General features: G+C 30.6%; 4 protein-coding genes across 4 annotated transcripts; 2 read left to right on the top strand and 2 right to left on the bottom strand.

Annotated features, from left to right (window-relative positions):
- Nucleotides 1-80: 80 nt before the first annotated feature.
- Nucleotides 81-1,023, bottom strand: BX663DRAFT_504963 (AP complex, mu/sigma subunit). The gene is made up of 4 exons (XM_051526993.1): nt 900-1,023; nt 627-830; nt 504-557; nt 81-419 (listed from the first exon to the last, which is right to left on the bottom strand). Exons 1-4 carry the CDS (start codon nt 966-968, stop codon nt 228-230), a joined length of 519 nt encoding a protein of 172 aa, XP_051384391.1. The 5' UTR covers nt 969-1,023; the 3' UTR covers nt 81-227.
- A 1,116-nt stretch (nt 1,024-2,139) lies between these two features.
- Nucleotides 2,140-7,007, top strand: BX663DRAFT_560086 (uncharacterized protein). Its single transcript, XM_051531881.1, has 12 exons — nt 2,140-3,084; nt 3,165-3,452; nt 3,532-3,864; nt 3,935-4,023; nt 4,095-4,212; nt 4,288-4,433; nt 4,492-4,662; nt 4,739-4,856; nt 4,920-5,255; nt 5,318-5,917; nt 5,988-6,332; nt 6,393-7,007. Exons 1-12 carry the CDS (start codon nt 2,239-2,241, stop codon nt 6,879-6,881), a joined length of 3,879 nt encoding a protein of 1,292 aa, XP_051384390.1. The 5' UTR covers nt 2,140-2,238; the 3' UTR covers nt 6,882-7,007.
- Nucleotides 7,008-9,157: 2,150 nt separating this feature from the next.
- Nucleotides 9,158-10,546, top strand: BX663DRAFT_431804 (kinase-like domain-containing protein; the record flags this gene model as incomplete). The annotated part of the gene is made up of 4 exons (XM_051522885.1): nt 9,158-9,492; nt 9,574-9,667; nt 9,727-10,001; nt 10,093-10,546. The coding sequence occupies 4 exons, from the start codon at nt 9,158-9,160 to the stop codon at nt 10,544-10,546; spliced, it is 1,158 nt and encodes a 385-aa protein (XP_051384389.1).
- A 180-nt stretch (nt 10,547-10,726) lies between these two features.
- On the bottom strand, nt 10,727-13,644 carry BX663DRAFT_504955 (uncharacterized protein). Its single transcript, XM_051526992.1, has 2 exons — nt 13,126-13,644; nt 10,727-13,053 (listed from the first exon to the last, which is right to left on the bottom strand). Exons 1-2 carry the CDS (start codon nt 13,527-13,529, stop codon nt 10,761-10,763), a joined length of 2,697 nt encoding a protein of 898 aa, XP_051384388.1. The 5' UTR covers nt 13,530-13,644; the 3' UTR covers nt 10,727-10,760.
- Between the last annotated feature and the right edge of the window lie 926 nt (nt 13,645-14,570).

Here is a 14,570-nt window from a genome sequence, read left to right as displayed (position 1 = left end):
TTAAAGGCCCACCTTGAAAATTAAATGAAACTATAAAAGACGGTCTTAATGATATGCTTCAGTGGTAACAAAGTAAACTCCTATTATGTAAGTTTGAAACCACTTTATTTATTGTAATTATGCTTAGTTCTTTATCGAATATATACATTTATAGTTGCATATCCTGTGAATATATTAGCATATAAACTGTTTAATTTATTATGTAAGATATATTATGTATGTGTACATTAATGACGAAAACTTTTTAGTGACTCTGTTGCTCTTAAACTTAAGCTATTAGCTGTTATTCCACCTGTATTTTTCTTTGCTCTATTCATTTCATTTATTGCTGACACAATTTCACCCATATTTGTTTCTAACACTAGTCCACCTTGAATAATTTCTGACAAGATGGCATGCACTTCGTCAAAATGAAAGATCTAAATAATTAAGCATTATTTGATGTCATTTTTTTTTTCTTTTTTTTTAAAAAAAAACAAAAAAAAATGTCCTTTTAAATTTACCAAATCTAATTCACACACATTTTCGAAGCATTTATCTAAACTTTCAACAAAAACCTATATAAACGTAAAAACCAATCAGACTAGATGAATATATGATATCTAATTTCCATTATTATATCTTACTTGAATCAAGTCTAATATACCAAGTTCACTTTCACTTTCATCCACAACAAATACAAAATAAAGTGTAGCATAATGTCGATAAATAACGCGTGTGTCTTTACCACCAAGAAGTTTACTACCTTCTAAAAAGTTACATGCTGTATCGGGTCTTTTGGACACTAATGAAAAGATTTCTTGTATCAAAGCTTGTTGTGTTGCAATGTCCTTTATTTTATTTTAGTTTAGTTTAGATTATCAACATGTAGGAGCAAAATAATATAATGAAAACCTTACGATTTGCTGATAAAACTTTATGAGTCGTGGTTTACCATGATTATTAAATATTAAAACAGATTTGATCATTATTGAATACAAAAGAAGAAAAGGATATAATATTGTATTCACCAAAACAAAAAAAGAGTCTTTTCCTTTTTTCTGCTGTTCATTATTAAATTAGAAAAAAAAACTCAGCTCTAGTATTCTTATTATTATTTATTTTTTTTTTTTTTTTTTCACTCAAGCCAGGCACCTATTTATTGTTGAAAATATCTTATTAGATACGCTTCATTATGAAAAAAAATTAATTACATGAATAGAAAGAATTTCTTTATATTTACAAGTTAAAAGGATTCAAAAATGTATTTATTTATTGAATAAAAAGAAACTTAATACGGTAGAGCAAGCAAAAAAAAAAAAATAAAAAAATAAAATAAAAAACCTTAGGCTTATACATATTTTACTTTTTTACAATTCTTTTTTTAATCTTGTTCAAATGGTAAGGAGTAAAATATTGAACAACAATCAATATAGTATATATAAAAGTGATTTCCTCGTTTTATTATCTAATTATAGCATATGTTTGTTACTAGTATTAAAAAAGCTCAGTAAAGCTATAATTATTTAAAAAAAAAAAATAGGCACAGTTATGAATACAGTTAGGTATATTACGAGCTTTCTAATAAACATTAATAGTTGGATTATGAATTGCATCAGTATTAGAGTTAGATACTAGGAACTGTAGCCTACCATAAATATTAAACATAGAATAGGTTCTTGTACATGTTATGTTAAGTATTTTAATGCTTTATTATGGCTAACCAAATAAAAATTCGCCCAGATTCAATCATTGGATCTCTTTAACATCTACTATATACAAAAGGAAGTTAATAGATTACTGTTTACTTCATGATTTCGGGGAAAACAGGACTATCTTTTAAATACACTATGAAGAAGAAGAAAGAACTAAATAATTAGTTCTTACGTTTATCAATATTGATTGAGTTAATAGTAAACTTTACTGTAAGCCGCTTTAGAAGATATAGCCTGCATTTCTGTTAAAAGTAGAGAATATACAACGTAAAGCAGTTGAATTATTGTTTGTAAATAGTTTTCCTTTATAAAATAAAGATCTGGGCTGAAATGGTATTATTCGTAGAAGTGGAGTCATTTTCTTTTATTGTAAAAATTATTTGGGTTTCAAAGCATGTGCGGCGTAGATTTATTGAACTCGTATTAAAATTAAACTTTTTCACTTGTTCATTATATTCATCTTCAATTAACATTATTTTTTTTTTTTTAAAAAAAATAAAATAAAATAAACAAGTCATTTACAAAAGAAAATACAAAGTTTTAAATGCAAGCAAAGAGCTCTTCTACACTTCGTCGTGGTGGAAATAGTTCTAGAAGAGCCATTCGAACATTAAACCCAGCTTATGTTTATGATTACACTCTTCGATGCGCCATCCATGCTTGCCTTGAACATCAAAGTAAACAAAAACTTACATCTAGCGTTAGGGAACGAAGAACTAGTAACAGTTTTAGTAGTCATCGACATTCAGTTCATCTAAGTGGTGTAAGTGATGTCTTTGGTAATATAGCTGATAAATTTGCTAGTGATGATGCTACTAAGGATAAATTAACAAAACCTGTGGTGGTGGGTCTCATGCGTCGACTTGACGATATTAAAGAAGGAAGGGATGTTTCCAAGACTGAATATCTCGATCGTCGTTTTATCTCGATTGTTAAGCAAGTAAGAGATATCGTTAAACAACATCGCTATCGTCCTCAGGGCTCTATAAACGATTTACTCGTTACTTTTTTGAGAACAAGTGAAGCTGAACTTAAAAAGTCTGATCCTAATCCTGCTGTTTGGTTTAAGGATTTGGACAATTATGTTGTTTTATTTACAGAAGTATTGTTATTGGTCCTAAAAGAAGACGCACCTAATTCTGCTTCGGCTGAACTGATTTCTACACTAAATAAATCAATTCTTCCCCCAAAGTCAAAAAAGAAACAGCATATACAGGAACAACGAAATAGTAATAGTAGCTCGAATAATAACAGTAACTCTTCTTCGACAGATATTGTAGATATAATTGAAAATTTCCCAATGGTTAAAACTGTGCAGAATTTGTTTCAAATTGAAAATTCAATTCATAGACAAAAAATTCATGAACTACAATCAATTTGTACAGAATCAGTAAATATCTTTATAATATCTCCGTAGCTTATGCATTTATTTTCTTTCTTTCTTACTTCCTTCCTTTCTTTTTTTTTTAGAACTTTTTTTTGGACTTAAAGCAGCTAATCAACGCAGTCAATATAAACCAATCTTTCCCAGGTAGAAGAGAGGATTTTGCAAGCCAACAAGCTTACGATGCTTGGGTAACAAGAGAAAAGAAATATTTACAAGGCTTAATGACAGTTATGGTTACAAGCCCATCCTTTTCTTTAAATATCAGTAACGAACAGGATGTTGGATCTACTAACCTCTTATCAGGTAGCAATAGAAAAATGAATGAAACAAAAAGAAATTCTATTTATGGTAGCTCTTCTTCTCTGGATGATGTTCGTATTTAATTTTATAAATTTAGATTGTATATATCGAGATAGACATATATTTATTTGCATTTCTTTTTTTCAATAGAGCCCCTATACTTATATTCCTAATGATCCTCGATCCTATTTCCGTCTTTTGATGAATATGTGCATGGATCTTGATACAAAGATTGCCCCTGATACTGAACGAGCAAAATCAAGTCTATTATCTCAAGCTTCTGAAGACCTTTTACGTGAATGTTGGACAACTTGGCGTTTATCTCCTCCTTTTAGAGCTGTGCTTTATCTAGAAACTATCAAAAATCGTATGGATACTGAAGATTTTCAGAATGAATATGATATACTTGATGTTAGAGATGCTATGAGAGCACTTGATAAATGTTTAAAAGAAAATGAAATTCGAAATTGGACAATTAATGATGTATAAAATAAGAATGTACTTTTTATAATTTATAACTAATCACTTTTTTTTTAAAAAAAAACATATATAGAGAGAGAATTTAATTCGTGTGTTTGAAGGCTTAAATGAAACTTGTCTACGCTATTTAGCTGATTCTTTGAGCCAATATTGGAGAATCAAGTAAATTGAAAGAAAAAGAACTTTTTTTTTTTTTGTCCAGGTTTACTGATTTCTTTCTCATCTCATTTTAGTCCGGAATTTGTTAAAGATCAAATTGATTTACTAGATAATATTTATGAAAATCCAGCATATCTTGAAGATCATTCTGATCCATATCAACATTTCAATTTGTTAGAAGAAACAATTGCAGTAAGTAACGTCAATGTTTTTTTTTTCTTTTGAAGTATATATATGAATATTCTATACTTTTTAAATTTTTAATAGGGTGCAGCGGTTTCTAGGTGGAGAGTCTTAGAAAAATCAGTTTTGAATCCTAAAAATGATGATATGACGAATTTGATGCATTTGGCTGATAAGCTGATTAAAGAGCTTGTTGGTGTTGCAAAGAAGTTTAAAAAACCACTTAAGAAGTAAGTACATATGTATATGATCTTTTGTAAATAAAAATGTTTTTAATTTTATATCTAGTGCATTACATTTACCAAGTATTGTTATGGCTCGACAAATGCCCTTTTTTGTATTAGAAATGGAAAATTGGGCCTTTCTTCCTGAAGCTAGGAATGCACCTATTGACCTGACTTTTCAGTTATATGATAAAGTACTTACATTAAAAAGACTTTATGATCAATATGGTCCAAAGTAAAAATAACATCTAAAAAAAAAAAAAAGAAAAAAAAAACATATTTAAAATGTTTCTTACTCTTTTTTCATATAGACAAAAATCCGCATTATTCAAAGTTGAATCATGGTTTTTATTACACGTCAAACGATGGCTAAAAACGACAGCAGGAGAAACACCAGAGTGGGTTAGTAATGCTATTAAACAAGATGAGGTAAGAAACATTAAAACTTAAATAGTAAAACATAACTTATAACTGTCTTTTTTTTTTTTTTAGTTTAAGGCGGTTAATGAAACAACTCCTCATTCATCTTCCATTGTTGATCTCTTTACTATGTTTTATCAAGCCGTTGATTTTGTTCAAAAGTTAGAATGGCCCAATCGACTACAAGAATGCTACTTTAATACAGCCCTTTCTAAAGTGATTGGTGTTGCACTTGAACAATATACCATGGAACTAGAAGAAATGATTACGATGGATATCTATCCCCGTTATTACATGGAAGAAGTACAAAATGCGAGTGCTAACTTTTTTGATAGAGCTCGTTATCAATTGATTGGCAATCGTACGCACGGAAAAGCTCATGAAGAGCCCTATGACTTTATGACACAGGTAACAAACGAAATTTTAAACAAATAGAGATTTAAAAAAAAAAATTAAAATTCTTGTTATAGACGTGCGTAAGAATTAATAATATCGAAGTTGCACGTATAAAGCTGGATCGATTATACCAAAATATGGATGTAGATGAAATTGCTCAAGTAATGAGAGAATATGAATCACAATTATCACCTTCTGCAAATGAAAAGGCCACTGAAACCAATACTAATTACTTATACTCTATAAAAATTGTTAGAGCAGAAAATTTACCTCCTGCAGATAATAATGGTTTAAGTGATCCTTATATTGTTCTTGAAATTGATTCAAAGCCTGTAGCTAGAACAAGAACTGTTTATGAGACTTTAAATCCTCGTTGGGACCAAGTATTTGATATTTGGCTTACAGATGAGACTGTAGATGTCTTGGCTCTTGTGTATGATGAAGACGTGATTGGTGCTGATGAAGAGTGTGGTGGTGTCTGGTTTAAACTGGGCCCCTCTTATTATGGTGATTTCCAAACTCATGAGCTCGTTTTAAATTTCAATCCTCAAGGAAGGCTTATCTTACGTGTTAGTATGGAAGGTGAAAAGGATGATATTCAGTTTTGGTTTGGTAAAGCCTTCCGTGTTTTGAAAAGGGCTGAAAACGATGCTGCAGGTCTTATTGTCGATAAGGTGAATATATATATACACACACATACTATATATATATAGCTAAATAATAAGTTTACTGTGAATTTTATAGATGGGAAGTTATTTTCGACAAATCTTGAACCGTAAATCATTAGATAAATTATTAGGACGTGATCGTAGTTTCTTTTCTTCATTTTCTCGTTCCAATAAACACATTGAACCAACTCTTCAAGACTGTGAAGACTCCATAGCACCATTATTGGATTATTTAGAGAAAAATTTAAAGACTTTGAATGATAATTTATCCGAGACAAATATGCAATTTGTCATATTGAGAATTTGGAGAGAAATTCTGATTTCACTAGAAAATGTATTATTACCACCCCTTTCAGAACAATTGTCAGAGTGGAAGCCTTTAGATGATTATGAATTCCATGTTGTTTACAAATGGTTAGAGGTAAACAATGGCTTATTTGATTTTTAAAAAAAAAAAAAAATACTAATATAATATACGTAGCTTCTTAAAATTTTATTTAACGGTGGTGAAGATGGAGATGCTGTCCCCTTAGATAAACTCGAAAATTCTCAGTACTATGCTCTTTTAGCTATTAATGCTGCGTATAATTTGGATACAGATCAATTAATTGAAGCATACAATTCTGCAGTGAAGAATCAATTAGAACTGAAATTACGTGGAGGAAGGAAGGCAGATAGAAGTAAATCAGTATATCATTCCAAGAATACAGTTAAAAAGAGAAAATCAAATGCGCATAGGAAATCAGCTTCTATTGACTTACCAAACAGCGATACCATTCTTCGTATTCTTCGTATGCGTTCAGGAAGACAAGTACGCGATTTTCTTCATACTGAGTTTGAAAAACGCAATAATCCTACAGCTTACATGAACTTATTGGAAAATAATGATCAAAAGAAACAGTTAACAGACATTCCTCCTGTACCTAGTATTCCAACGAACGATTTATCTCCTATTACGTCTTTGAGATAGTTATAATAATATAAATAAGTCCATGTACAACAAATATATGCATACCAATATATAAACTAGCCTTTTATGCATATATTCCAAATATATTACATTAACAAAAAGAAAAAAAAGAAAAAGAAAAAGGACCATTTTTCTCATGTACAATTTCTCTTAAATATTACATGCAAATATACAAATATCTGCACTATAATTTTACCATTTTGAAGTTTTTATTTTTTGTTTTTCGTTTTTTTTTTTTCTTCAGTTCTATAATATCTAAGAATCATTATTTTAGTCATACACAGTTACTCAATTCTATCTGGTGGGAATTTGTTAACATGTAATTGTAGAGAAAAGTGTACAAAAAAAAATTTTTTTTGACTCTCGAATACTTGAATAGTTAGCTGTTTTATTTCATTTGTTGACTAATGCCCGAGTTAATAATGTTTCTATAATCTTATTTCCTTGTCGTCTATTTTTTTTTATTATTATTATTATTATTCTTCCAAATAGAACACTGCGTCATATCTGCATGAATACCAACTTGCTATCATCAAAAAGAGTTAATCTATCCTCTCAAAGATTATTGAAAAAAGAGTGTAGTAACAAGTAGTTGAAGAGTTAAAGATAACTCATTTCGTGAAAGAATGTTTTCTTCTAATAATATTATGACTAGACAGTTAAGAAAAAAAATATCTTTTTTATTACTTCAAGTACTAGAAAAATAAAATAAAAAGAGAACTGATTTCATCATTTGCAAAAGAAAGCTTAAGAATGTGTAGAAAGTCCTTTAAGGAGGAAAAAAAAAAAGTCTTACCTCATCTCAGATAAATCGTACAAAATAATAAGGCGTATATTTGGATTAAACATGATTATGCATACATAAACTTTAGGCTGTTGATCTTGTTACAGATATGTATGTAAGGATCTATTTTAGTTGATTATGAATATAATAACGCATAGTCAAGGCAGCAACAACATAAAAAAAAAAATGACATATGTGTATTTATATAAAAATATATTTGTTTATATGTTTATTTATATATATTTTTTGACAAGTGAACTCCGTCTTTCTATATCATTGTAACTTCTTGACATCAATGAATCGATCATCGCTTATTTAAAAAAAATTTTTATTTCTGGATGTCAATTTCTTTTTTTTTTTTTTTTTTTTTTTTAATACATATTATCATTACTTCTTTAGCGTCTTTTATATACACATATAACGCACATATATGGATAATCGCGGTATACCTATTGTAGTTCAAAGTACAACACCTAAACGCCCACACAATAATACCCCCCTTCGTTATGATATCCAGTCTTCGCCATTCGTTCTACACAGTTTAAGACATGATCGCTCTTTATTAGATGCATATGATTCATTTGCAGAAGCTTGTTTTCTAAGTCCCTATGAACATTCACGGTTTACGCAGGATATTCAATATGATTTCCGTGAAGTATTCAAGAGCGAATATTATTCGGCTGGGAAAGACAAACATAACAGTAACATTTTATTCGCATCGCCATTGAATCAATCTAATTTAACGATCAAATCTAATATGGAAAATATATTAGAACCTAAAACTGATTCTTTTAATAAAAATGCTTCTTCCCTCTTTGAAGTAAATACACCTATGGAAGATAATTTGTTAGATGGATTGGATAGTATGATGGTGGCACCACCACCACCTAACGGAGACGTATTTTCTGACTTCCATGAAGCTTCATCAAAGCCCTATTTAGAATCAACGCCAGCATTAGAGGATAGGTCATTAGATTTATCTGAGCAATTTAAAGAAGAAGAAGAAGTAGAGGAAGAAAAATTGGATGCAAAATTAATACAAGTAAAAGAAGAAAGCTTTATACTAGATATTGTAAATACTACCTCACTAGGAGAAGATAAAATTATACCAAAAACAGAAGAAAAAGAAGAATGTATATCAAATGAAGTAAATAATAATGTTATAGAGACGATAGAAATCCCAGTTAATGTTTCAAATTCTAGTAATATGAACGACAACAAACCATTAAAGAGAAAAGCAGTAGAGGATACAAATGATATACCCAAAGTGAGTAGAATGATGACTCGAAGACAAAGGAGATTATTAGAACAGCAACAAAATGGTTTGATAGAATACCAATTTGAAGTCTTTGAAGCAACAACTACCAGAAAGAGAGCACCGAGGAAGAAGAATACAGATCAAAAGAAAAAAACCAAAGTCACAAACCTAGCGCAGGAAGAAAAAGTAACTACTGAAAATAGAACAGAGAATGATAAACAAATTTCCAATAAAATGCAGCAGCATAATAGTAAATATGAAGATGAGGAAGTTGTGCAAAGAAAAAGAGAAGCTAGGCGGAAGGAGCATGTTCAGAAAGAAATAAATAAACTCTTAGAGTCCTTTCCAAGTTTAGCTCAATATTATGAATTAGTAGATAGAACTGGCTCAGGAACTTTTAGTAAAGTCTATAAAGCAAAAGATTTACTAAAGGATCAGTACGTGGATTGGACAAAGGATTTAGATCAACTAAATGGAATAAATCAAGACTATGTTGCTATCAAATTAATTATGGATACTAGTTCACCTGCTCGTATGGCATCAGAAATCAAATGTCTTCAAGAGCTAAGGTATGTTATACTCTACGTAAGTGGTTTCTCTCCTTAGGGTTCAAAGTCTAATAGACTAAATATATGTCTATATATGTCTAGATCATCAGCTGGCATTACACCTTTGATCACTGCCTTTCGAAATGATTCCACTCTCTTTATTGTTTTACCCTTTATTGAATGTGATCATTTTGATGTAAATATAGACTTTTTTTTTGTTTTATCTAGCACTATAACTAATTTTCTTTTTTATAGGAATTCTTTACTAGTATGACAGTAGCTGATATCAAATGTTATATTAAAAAATTACTTGTAGGCTTACAAAGTACTCATGCAAAAGGAATCATGCATCGAGATGTAAAACCGGGAAACTTTTTGTATAATACGAAAACAAAAGATGGCTATCTTGCTGACTTTGGTTTGGCTCAAAAAGTGGATCCACAGCCTAAAATACATGCAGTAAATAGCATATTAAGTAATGAGTCTATAAATCAAAATGGTGAAGCAGGCTATTTTATGAATGATACAAGGTATATAAATAAAAATGTTAAAAAAAAAAAAAAGAAAATAGATGTAAGGAAAATTGATTAATAGTACTTTGTGATATTATTTTTTTATTAGGCCTTCTATACAGGCAGATCGCTCAGGCACAAGAGGATTTCGAGCTCCGGAAGTATTATTACGTTATAAATATCAAACAACAGCCGTTGATATTTGGGCTGTTGGTGTTATACTTTTAAGCTTTTTAAGTGGTCGCTATCCATTTTTTGAACCTGAAGATGACGCAGACGCTCTTGTTGAATTAGCTCATCTGTTTGGATTGAAAAAGCTAACAGAATTTACTAATTTTTATGGACTCACAATGCGTACAAATATCCCAACAATACCTGAAGAAGAGTTAGACTTAGCAACATTTTGTCAAGAAATAAATCAAAACGGTATTAAAAAATGGGAGCAGAAAGAATATCATCAAGCTGTTGATTTAATGAAAAAATGTCTTGAACTTATTCATACCAAGCGGCCTACTGCTTCTGAAGCTTTAAATCATCCATTCCTTAAATGTGATTCATCATAGTATTATGGAGAATAGAATATGCAAAAAAAAAAAAAAAAAAAAAAAAAAAAAAAATACAAATACAAATACAAATACAAATATATTAAATAAAATAGTATTAACTGTTTGTTTATTGTAATATACACGATGTTTCTTTTTTTAATAGCAAAAAATAATAATAATAATAATAATAATAATAATAATAATAATAATAATACAAATATATGTGATTGATTTAATGACAAAGTCTAAATCCACTAAAGACATAAGGGTATCCAGATTGGTACCAATTTCTGAAAGTTTTACGTTCAGCAATACGAGGATGAGTTGCCCAGCTTGCACCTAAAACGACACGATGTTTTCCATCAAAGAAATCAGACGAATAACCAGGATAGATTTTAGAAGCTTCAAATCCATCGTATTTATCCCAAATAGTGTTAGTCCACTCCCAGACATCACCTAATATATGGATTGATTCATTATCAACATCACTAGGATACCAGTTCTTGAAACCATATTTAGGCCACTTCTCGTTTGTCTCAACACACATCTCAGTCATGTGTTCACGGAAACGACAAAGCTCAGATTCAGAGGGAAGACGAGCATTTTTATATTGAGCATAAGCTTCAGCTTCATTATAGGATATTTGAACAGGCCAGTGTTGAGCATAAACAAGAGGGCAGAGACCAAATACGGTTTTTACATAAATTTGGTTATTTTCCTTACTAATCCAAGAAGCGGGAATAGACTGGTTCTTGTTTGTTTCTTGAAGGTAGACATAGTATTCACCATTTGTAACAGGTCTTGTTTGGATTTCGAACGCATCAACGGCTACATTACGTTTAGGATTTTCATTATCCCATCCAAATTCTGGGTGTCGTTTGTTGTTGACATCTAAGTCAAATGCTTCATAATCATCATGGCCAATTGTAACGGTACCAGAAGGTATTTTGAGGAAGGAGGCATCAGACAAAGGAGAAATTTGATTTGCTGAAGTTTCATTAGTATCATCCTTCTGCAACAAAAGCTTCCAGTTAGGAACGGCAATACCTTTGGGAGGCAATATATTAGGGCTCTGAACAAGCATATAAAGAAGAGTTTCTAAATGGAGCGCTTCATGTTCAAAACACATCCAAATGATACGAGCTTGACGTTTTCTTTCAGGTTTACTATTTATCCAATCAGTAGATTGCATCTGGAGACCTTCATCTTCCCAAAAAGTTAAAAGACGTTGAAGGCGCTGGCGGACAGATTTTTGGTAAGTAAGAATAGATTCAATTGAAGGCCAATCGTTTTCTTCAGTGGGTACTTCAGAATGAGGGTGACACTGTGTAGGATCATCCATGTCAGGGTCAATTCCACGTTCAAAGATATCAGCAAAGTATTTTGGTTCCGTCAAATCAGTCTTTCCAATTTCTTTATCAACTTGATGGCGCGACATTTGAATATCTAAGAAACTGGGAATATGGCCTAAATAGAAAATAAAGGGATGACGCAAGGCAATAGGACATTCAAAGAGCATTGTTTTATGATCTATCATATGTTGAGTGACTAAATCCCAGGACTTCCAAAGCTCCTGCCATTCATGCTTAGAAGGAAGCATCTTAATGGGCCAAGTCTTGTTAGACTTTAACAAACAGTAATCCAATGATTGAATTTCTTCAGCTTCAGTTGCACTTGGTTGTTCAAATTGACCTTCATTACAGTGGTAGCAATGGATAGGTTCTTGCTCAAAGAGTTCGTTAGGAGGATAAAGGACTTTACGAATCTTTTCCGCATTACATTCAAAGATAAAAGGACGATTCTCAGCCAAAACGAGACGATATTGGTCCTTAGAATCAACCCAATAATCGACCATATTCAGGTCAGCAGTAGTCAAGATACATTGAATTTCCTCCAAAGAATACTTGTAAGAATGCTCAACATGAATTAACTCATCCTTTTGAATGTTGATAGTATAATCCTTTTTAGTAGTCTTGTAGCTGATAGTCATATCTTTTAAAGCACGATAGTGGGATAGATGACGGCCTTGCTTTTCTTGATAAATTGAATGGTAATCAAAGAACTCGCGGTTTAAAAAGCCTTCTTTGTCCATAATACGGTTCACATGATCGAGACCGTTCATGATAAATTCACGGGTAACGCCATGAGAATCGTCATACGCTAATTCAATTTTAGCAGCATCATTACGTTTGTCAAAGCCAATCATGAAAAAGTCACCGGGTTCCATACACATTCGCTTGAGCTTACGGAGAAACATAGCCGATTCAAGTCGTGTTTGGTTGCCGATAGAGCTGCCCATCCATAAGAAGTTCTTTTGGATATTAGAAGAAGTAAAGTTTTTGCTAATCCAAGGGATACCTTGATCATAGGTTCCTAAAAGACCATAGAGTTCAACATACTCAAAGCTACCTAAAGATGCTAACGATCGATCTAATTCATGCTGATCGAGATCCAAAGCGTAATATGTTACACGCACCTTCTTTTTCTCAATAGCATTCAAAATGACTTGTGTTTTACGAAGAGAGCTATTATAGAGAATAAAGTTAAATAAAAGTGCATATTGCATATTGTCAAGTTTTTTTTTTAATGTTATTTACCCAGCACCAAGTTCAAAAATAACACTACCATCTTGAAGACGATCTACTATTTCAGTAGAATAAGTCACTAGAATATCATGCTCAGCACCAGTCAAGTAGTATTCATCATCCAATTGAGTGATCTGATCAAATAACTGTAGACCTTTTTTATCATAAAGAATAAAAGTAGGAATAGACTTGTGGTTTAAAGGTTTATCAAGAGAGTCTAAGATCGTATCAACTAGATCAGAACTATTGAAAGCATCTTCAGAGATACCAGAAGACTGAGGAGGAGAGGGAGGCTTAATATCTTCAGTATTATTTACAATGTGTTTAGAATCCATAGCAAACATATCTAAGCATGAGTTACGAATGTCAATGATACTATATCCCGTTGAGGGAGGAGAAGGAGCACGAAATGACATTTTTTTTTTTAGTTCTGTTGAAGATTTAAAAAAAAAGAAAAAAGAAAGTTTGATGTAGAAAACAATAAAGAGAAGCTAGAAAAAAAAATCCTTCTTTTATACATATTTATATTTGTATATTTTTTTTTTTTTTTAAAAAAAAAAAAAAAAAAAAAAAAAAAAAAAAAAAAAAAAAAAAAAAAAAAAGCAAAATCACTACTTAAAAAGTAAAACCGCATATATTTGTCATATAAAGTCTTATTCTTATTACAATCTTTCAAAAATAGAATTTTTTTGATAAAATGGTTTCATGTTCTTATTGTACACATTTGTTTTATCTCTGCATATAAATTACACAAAGATTACTGCTTGAACTTTATAATTTTATTTCTGTTTTGATGTTATTTCTATAAAGATCACGTATTAAAAAAAAAAAAATAACGGCTAAATTGTTATCGTGGGAACTTAAAGCATTATTTCGTCATTTCTATGGATACTAATTGTAGATTCAAAAGTCCGTCGCATCGAAGCAAAATAGGAGATTTTAGCTATGTTATTCGATAAATTTTCATCTAATCTATTATTATATGACATTTTTGATAGAGTATATAAAAGTACTTATATTATTTTATTTAGTTTTCTTTTTTTTTCATTTCTGTTAAACTATAAACAAGCATGTCTATATCTTTACTATTTTCTTCGGATTAAAAATACTAAAAATAATGTCAGACAATACTCGCTAATATATTTCAAACTACTACACCATATAACTGAGAATAAGAACAACAAATATACAGCAATACATACAAATAAGCAAAAAAGAAGAAACTAATGGAAACCTTATATGTTATCAGATCTATTCAAAAGAGTTTAATCTCACCAATTGGTTTGTATGAAAACCCTTCTATATTATTTTGTCCTTCCTTTTGGACAACTTATTAAAGATTCTCCGTAGCTACATATGTTTCTTTATCAAAAGAAAGGATGGAAAGTCATGGAAACAGGGTATATTATTACGAATAACAATATTTCAATGGCGTGCCTTATTGATTATTTTATTGG

Source organism: Cokeromyces recurvatus, assembly GCF_025118155.1.
Source record: "Cokeromyces recurvatus strain NRRL 2243 chromosome Unknown BX663scaffold_8, whole genome shotgun sequence".
NCBI classification, from domain to species: domain Eukaryota; kingdom Fungi; phylum Mucoromycota; class Mucoromycetes; order Mucorales; family Mucoraceae; genus Cokeromyces; species Cokeromyces recurvatus.
The sequence above is the reverse complement of the archived record's forward strand: the minus strand, read 5'-3'. Positions and strand labels throughout refer to the sequence as shown.

Bases quoted from the DNA above. Each gene is read 5' to 3' on its own strand.
- BX663DRAFT_504963 (XM_051526993.1), bottom strand. From the start codon at position 968: ATGATCAAATCTGTTTTAATATTTAATAATCATGGTAAACCACGACTC. The intron at 831-899 runs GTAAGGTTTTCA...AATAAAATAAAG, and splicing joins TAAAGTTTTATCAGCAAATC to GACATTGCAACACAACAAGC. The intron at 420-503 runs GTAAATTTAAAA...TTAATTATTTAG, and splicing joins ATGTGTGTGAATTAGATTTG to ATCTTTCATTTTGACGAAGT.
- BX663DRAFT_560086 (XM_051531881.1), top strand. From the start codon at position 2,239: ATGCAAGCAAAGAGCTCTTCTACACTTCGTCGTGGTGGAAATAGTTCT. The intron at 4,024-4,094 runs GTAAATTGAAAG...ATCTCATTTTAG, and splicing joins AGCCAATATTGGAGAATCAA to TCCGGAATTTGTTAAAGATC. The intron at 4,434-4,491 runs GTAAGTACATAT...TTTTATATCTAG, and splicing joins TTTAAAAAACCACTTAAGAA to TGCATTACATTTACCAAGTA.
- BX663DRAFT_504955 (XM_051526992.1), bottom strand. From the start codon at position 13,529: ATGTCATTTCGTGCTCCTTCTCCTCCCTCAACGGGATATAGTATCATT. The intron at 13,054-13,125 runs GTAAATAACATT...TCTCTATAATAG, and splicing joins ATTTTTGAACTTGGTGCTGG to CTCTCTTCGTAAAACACAAG.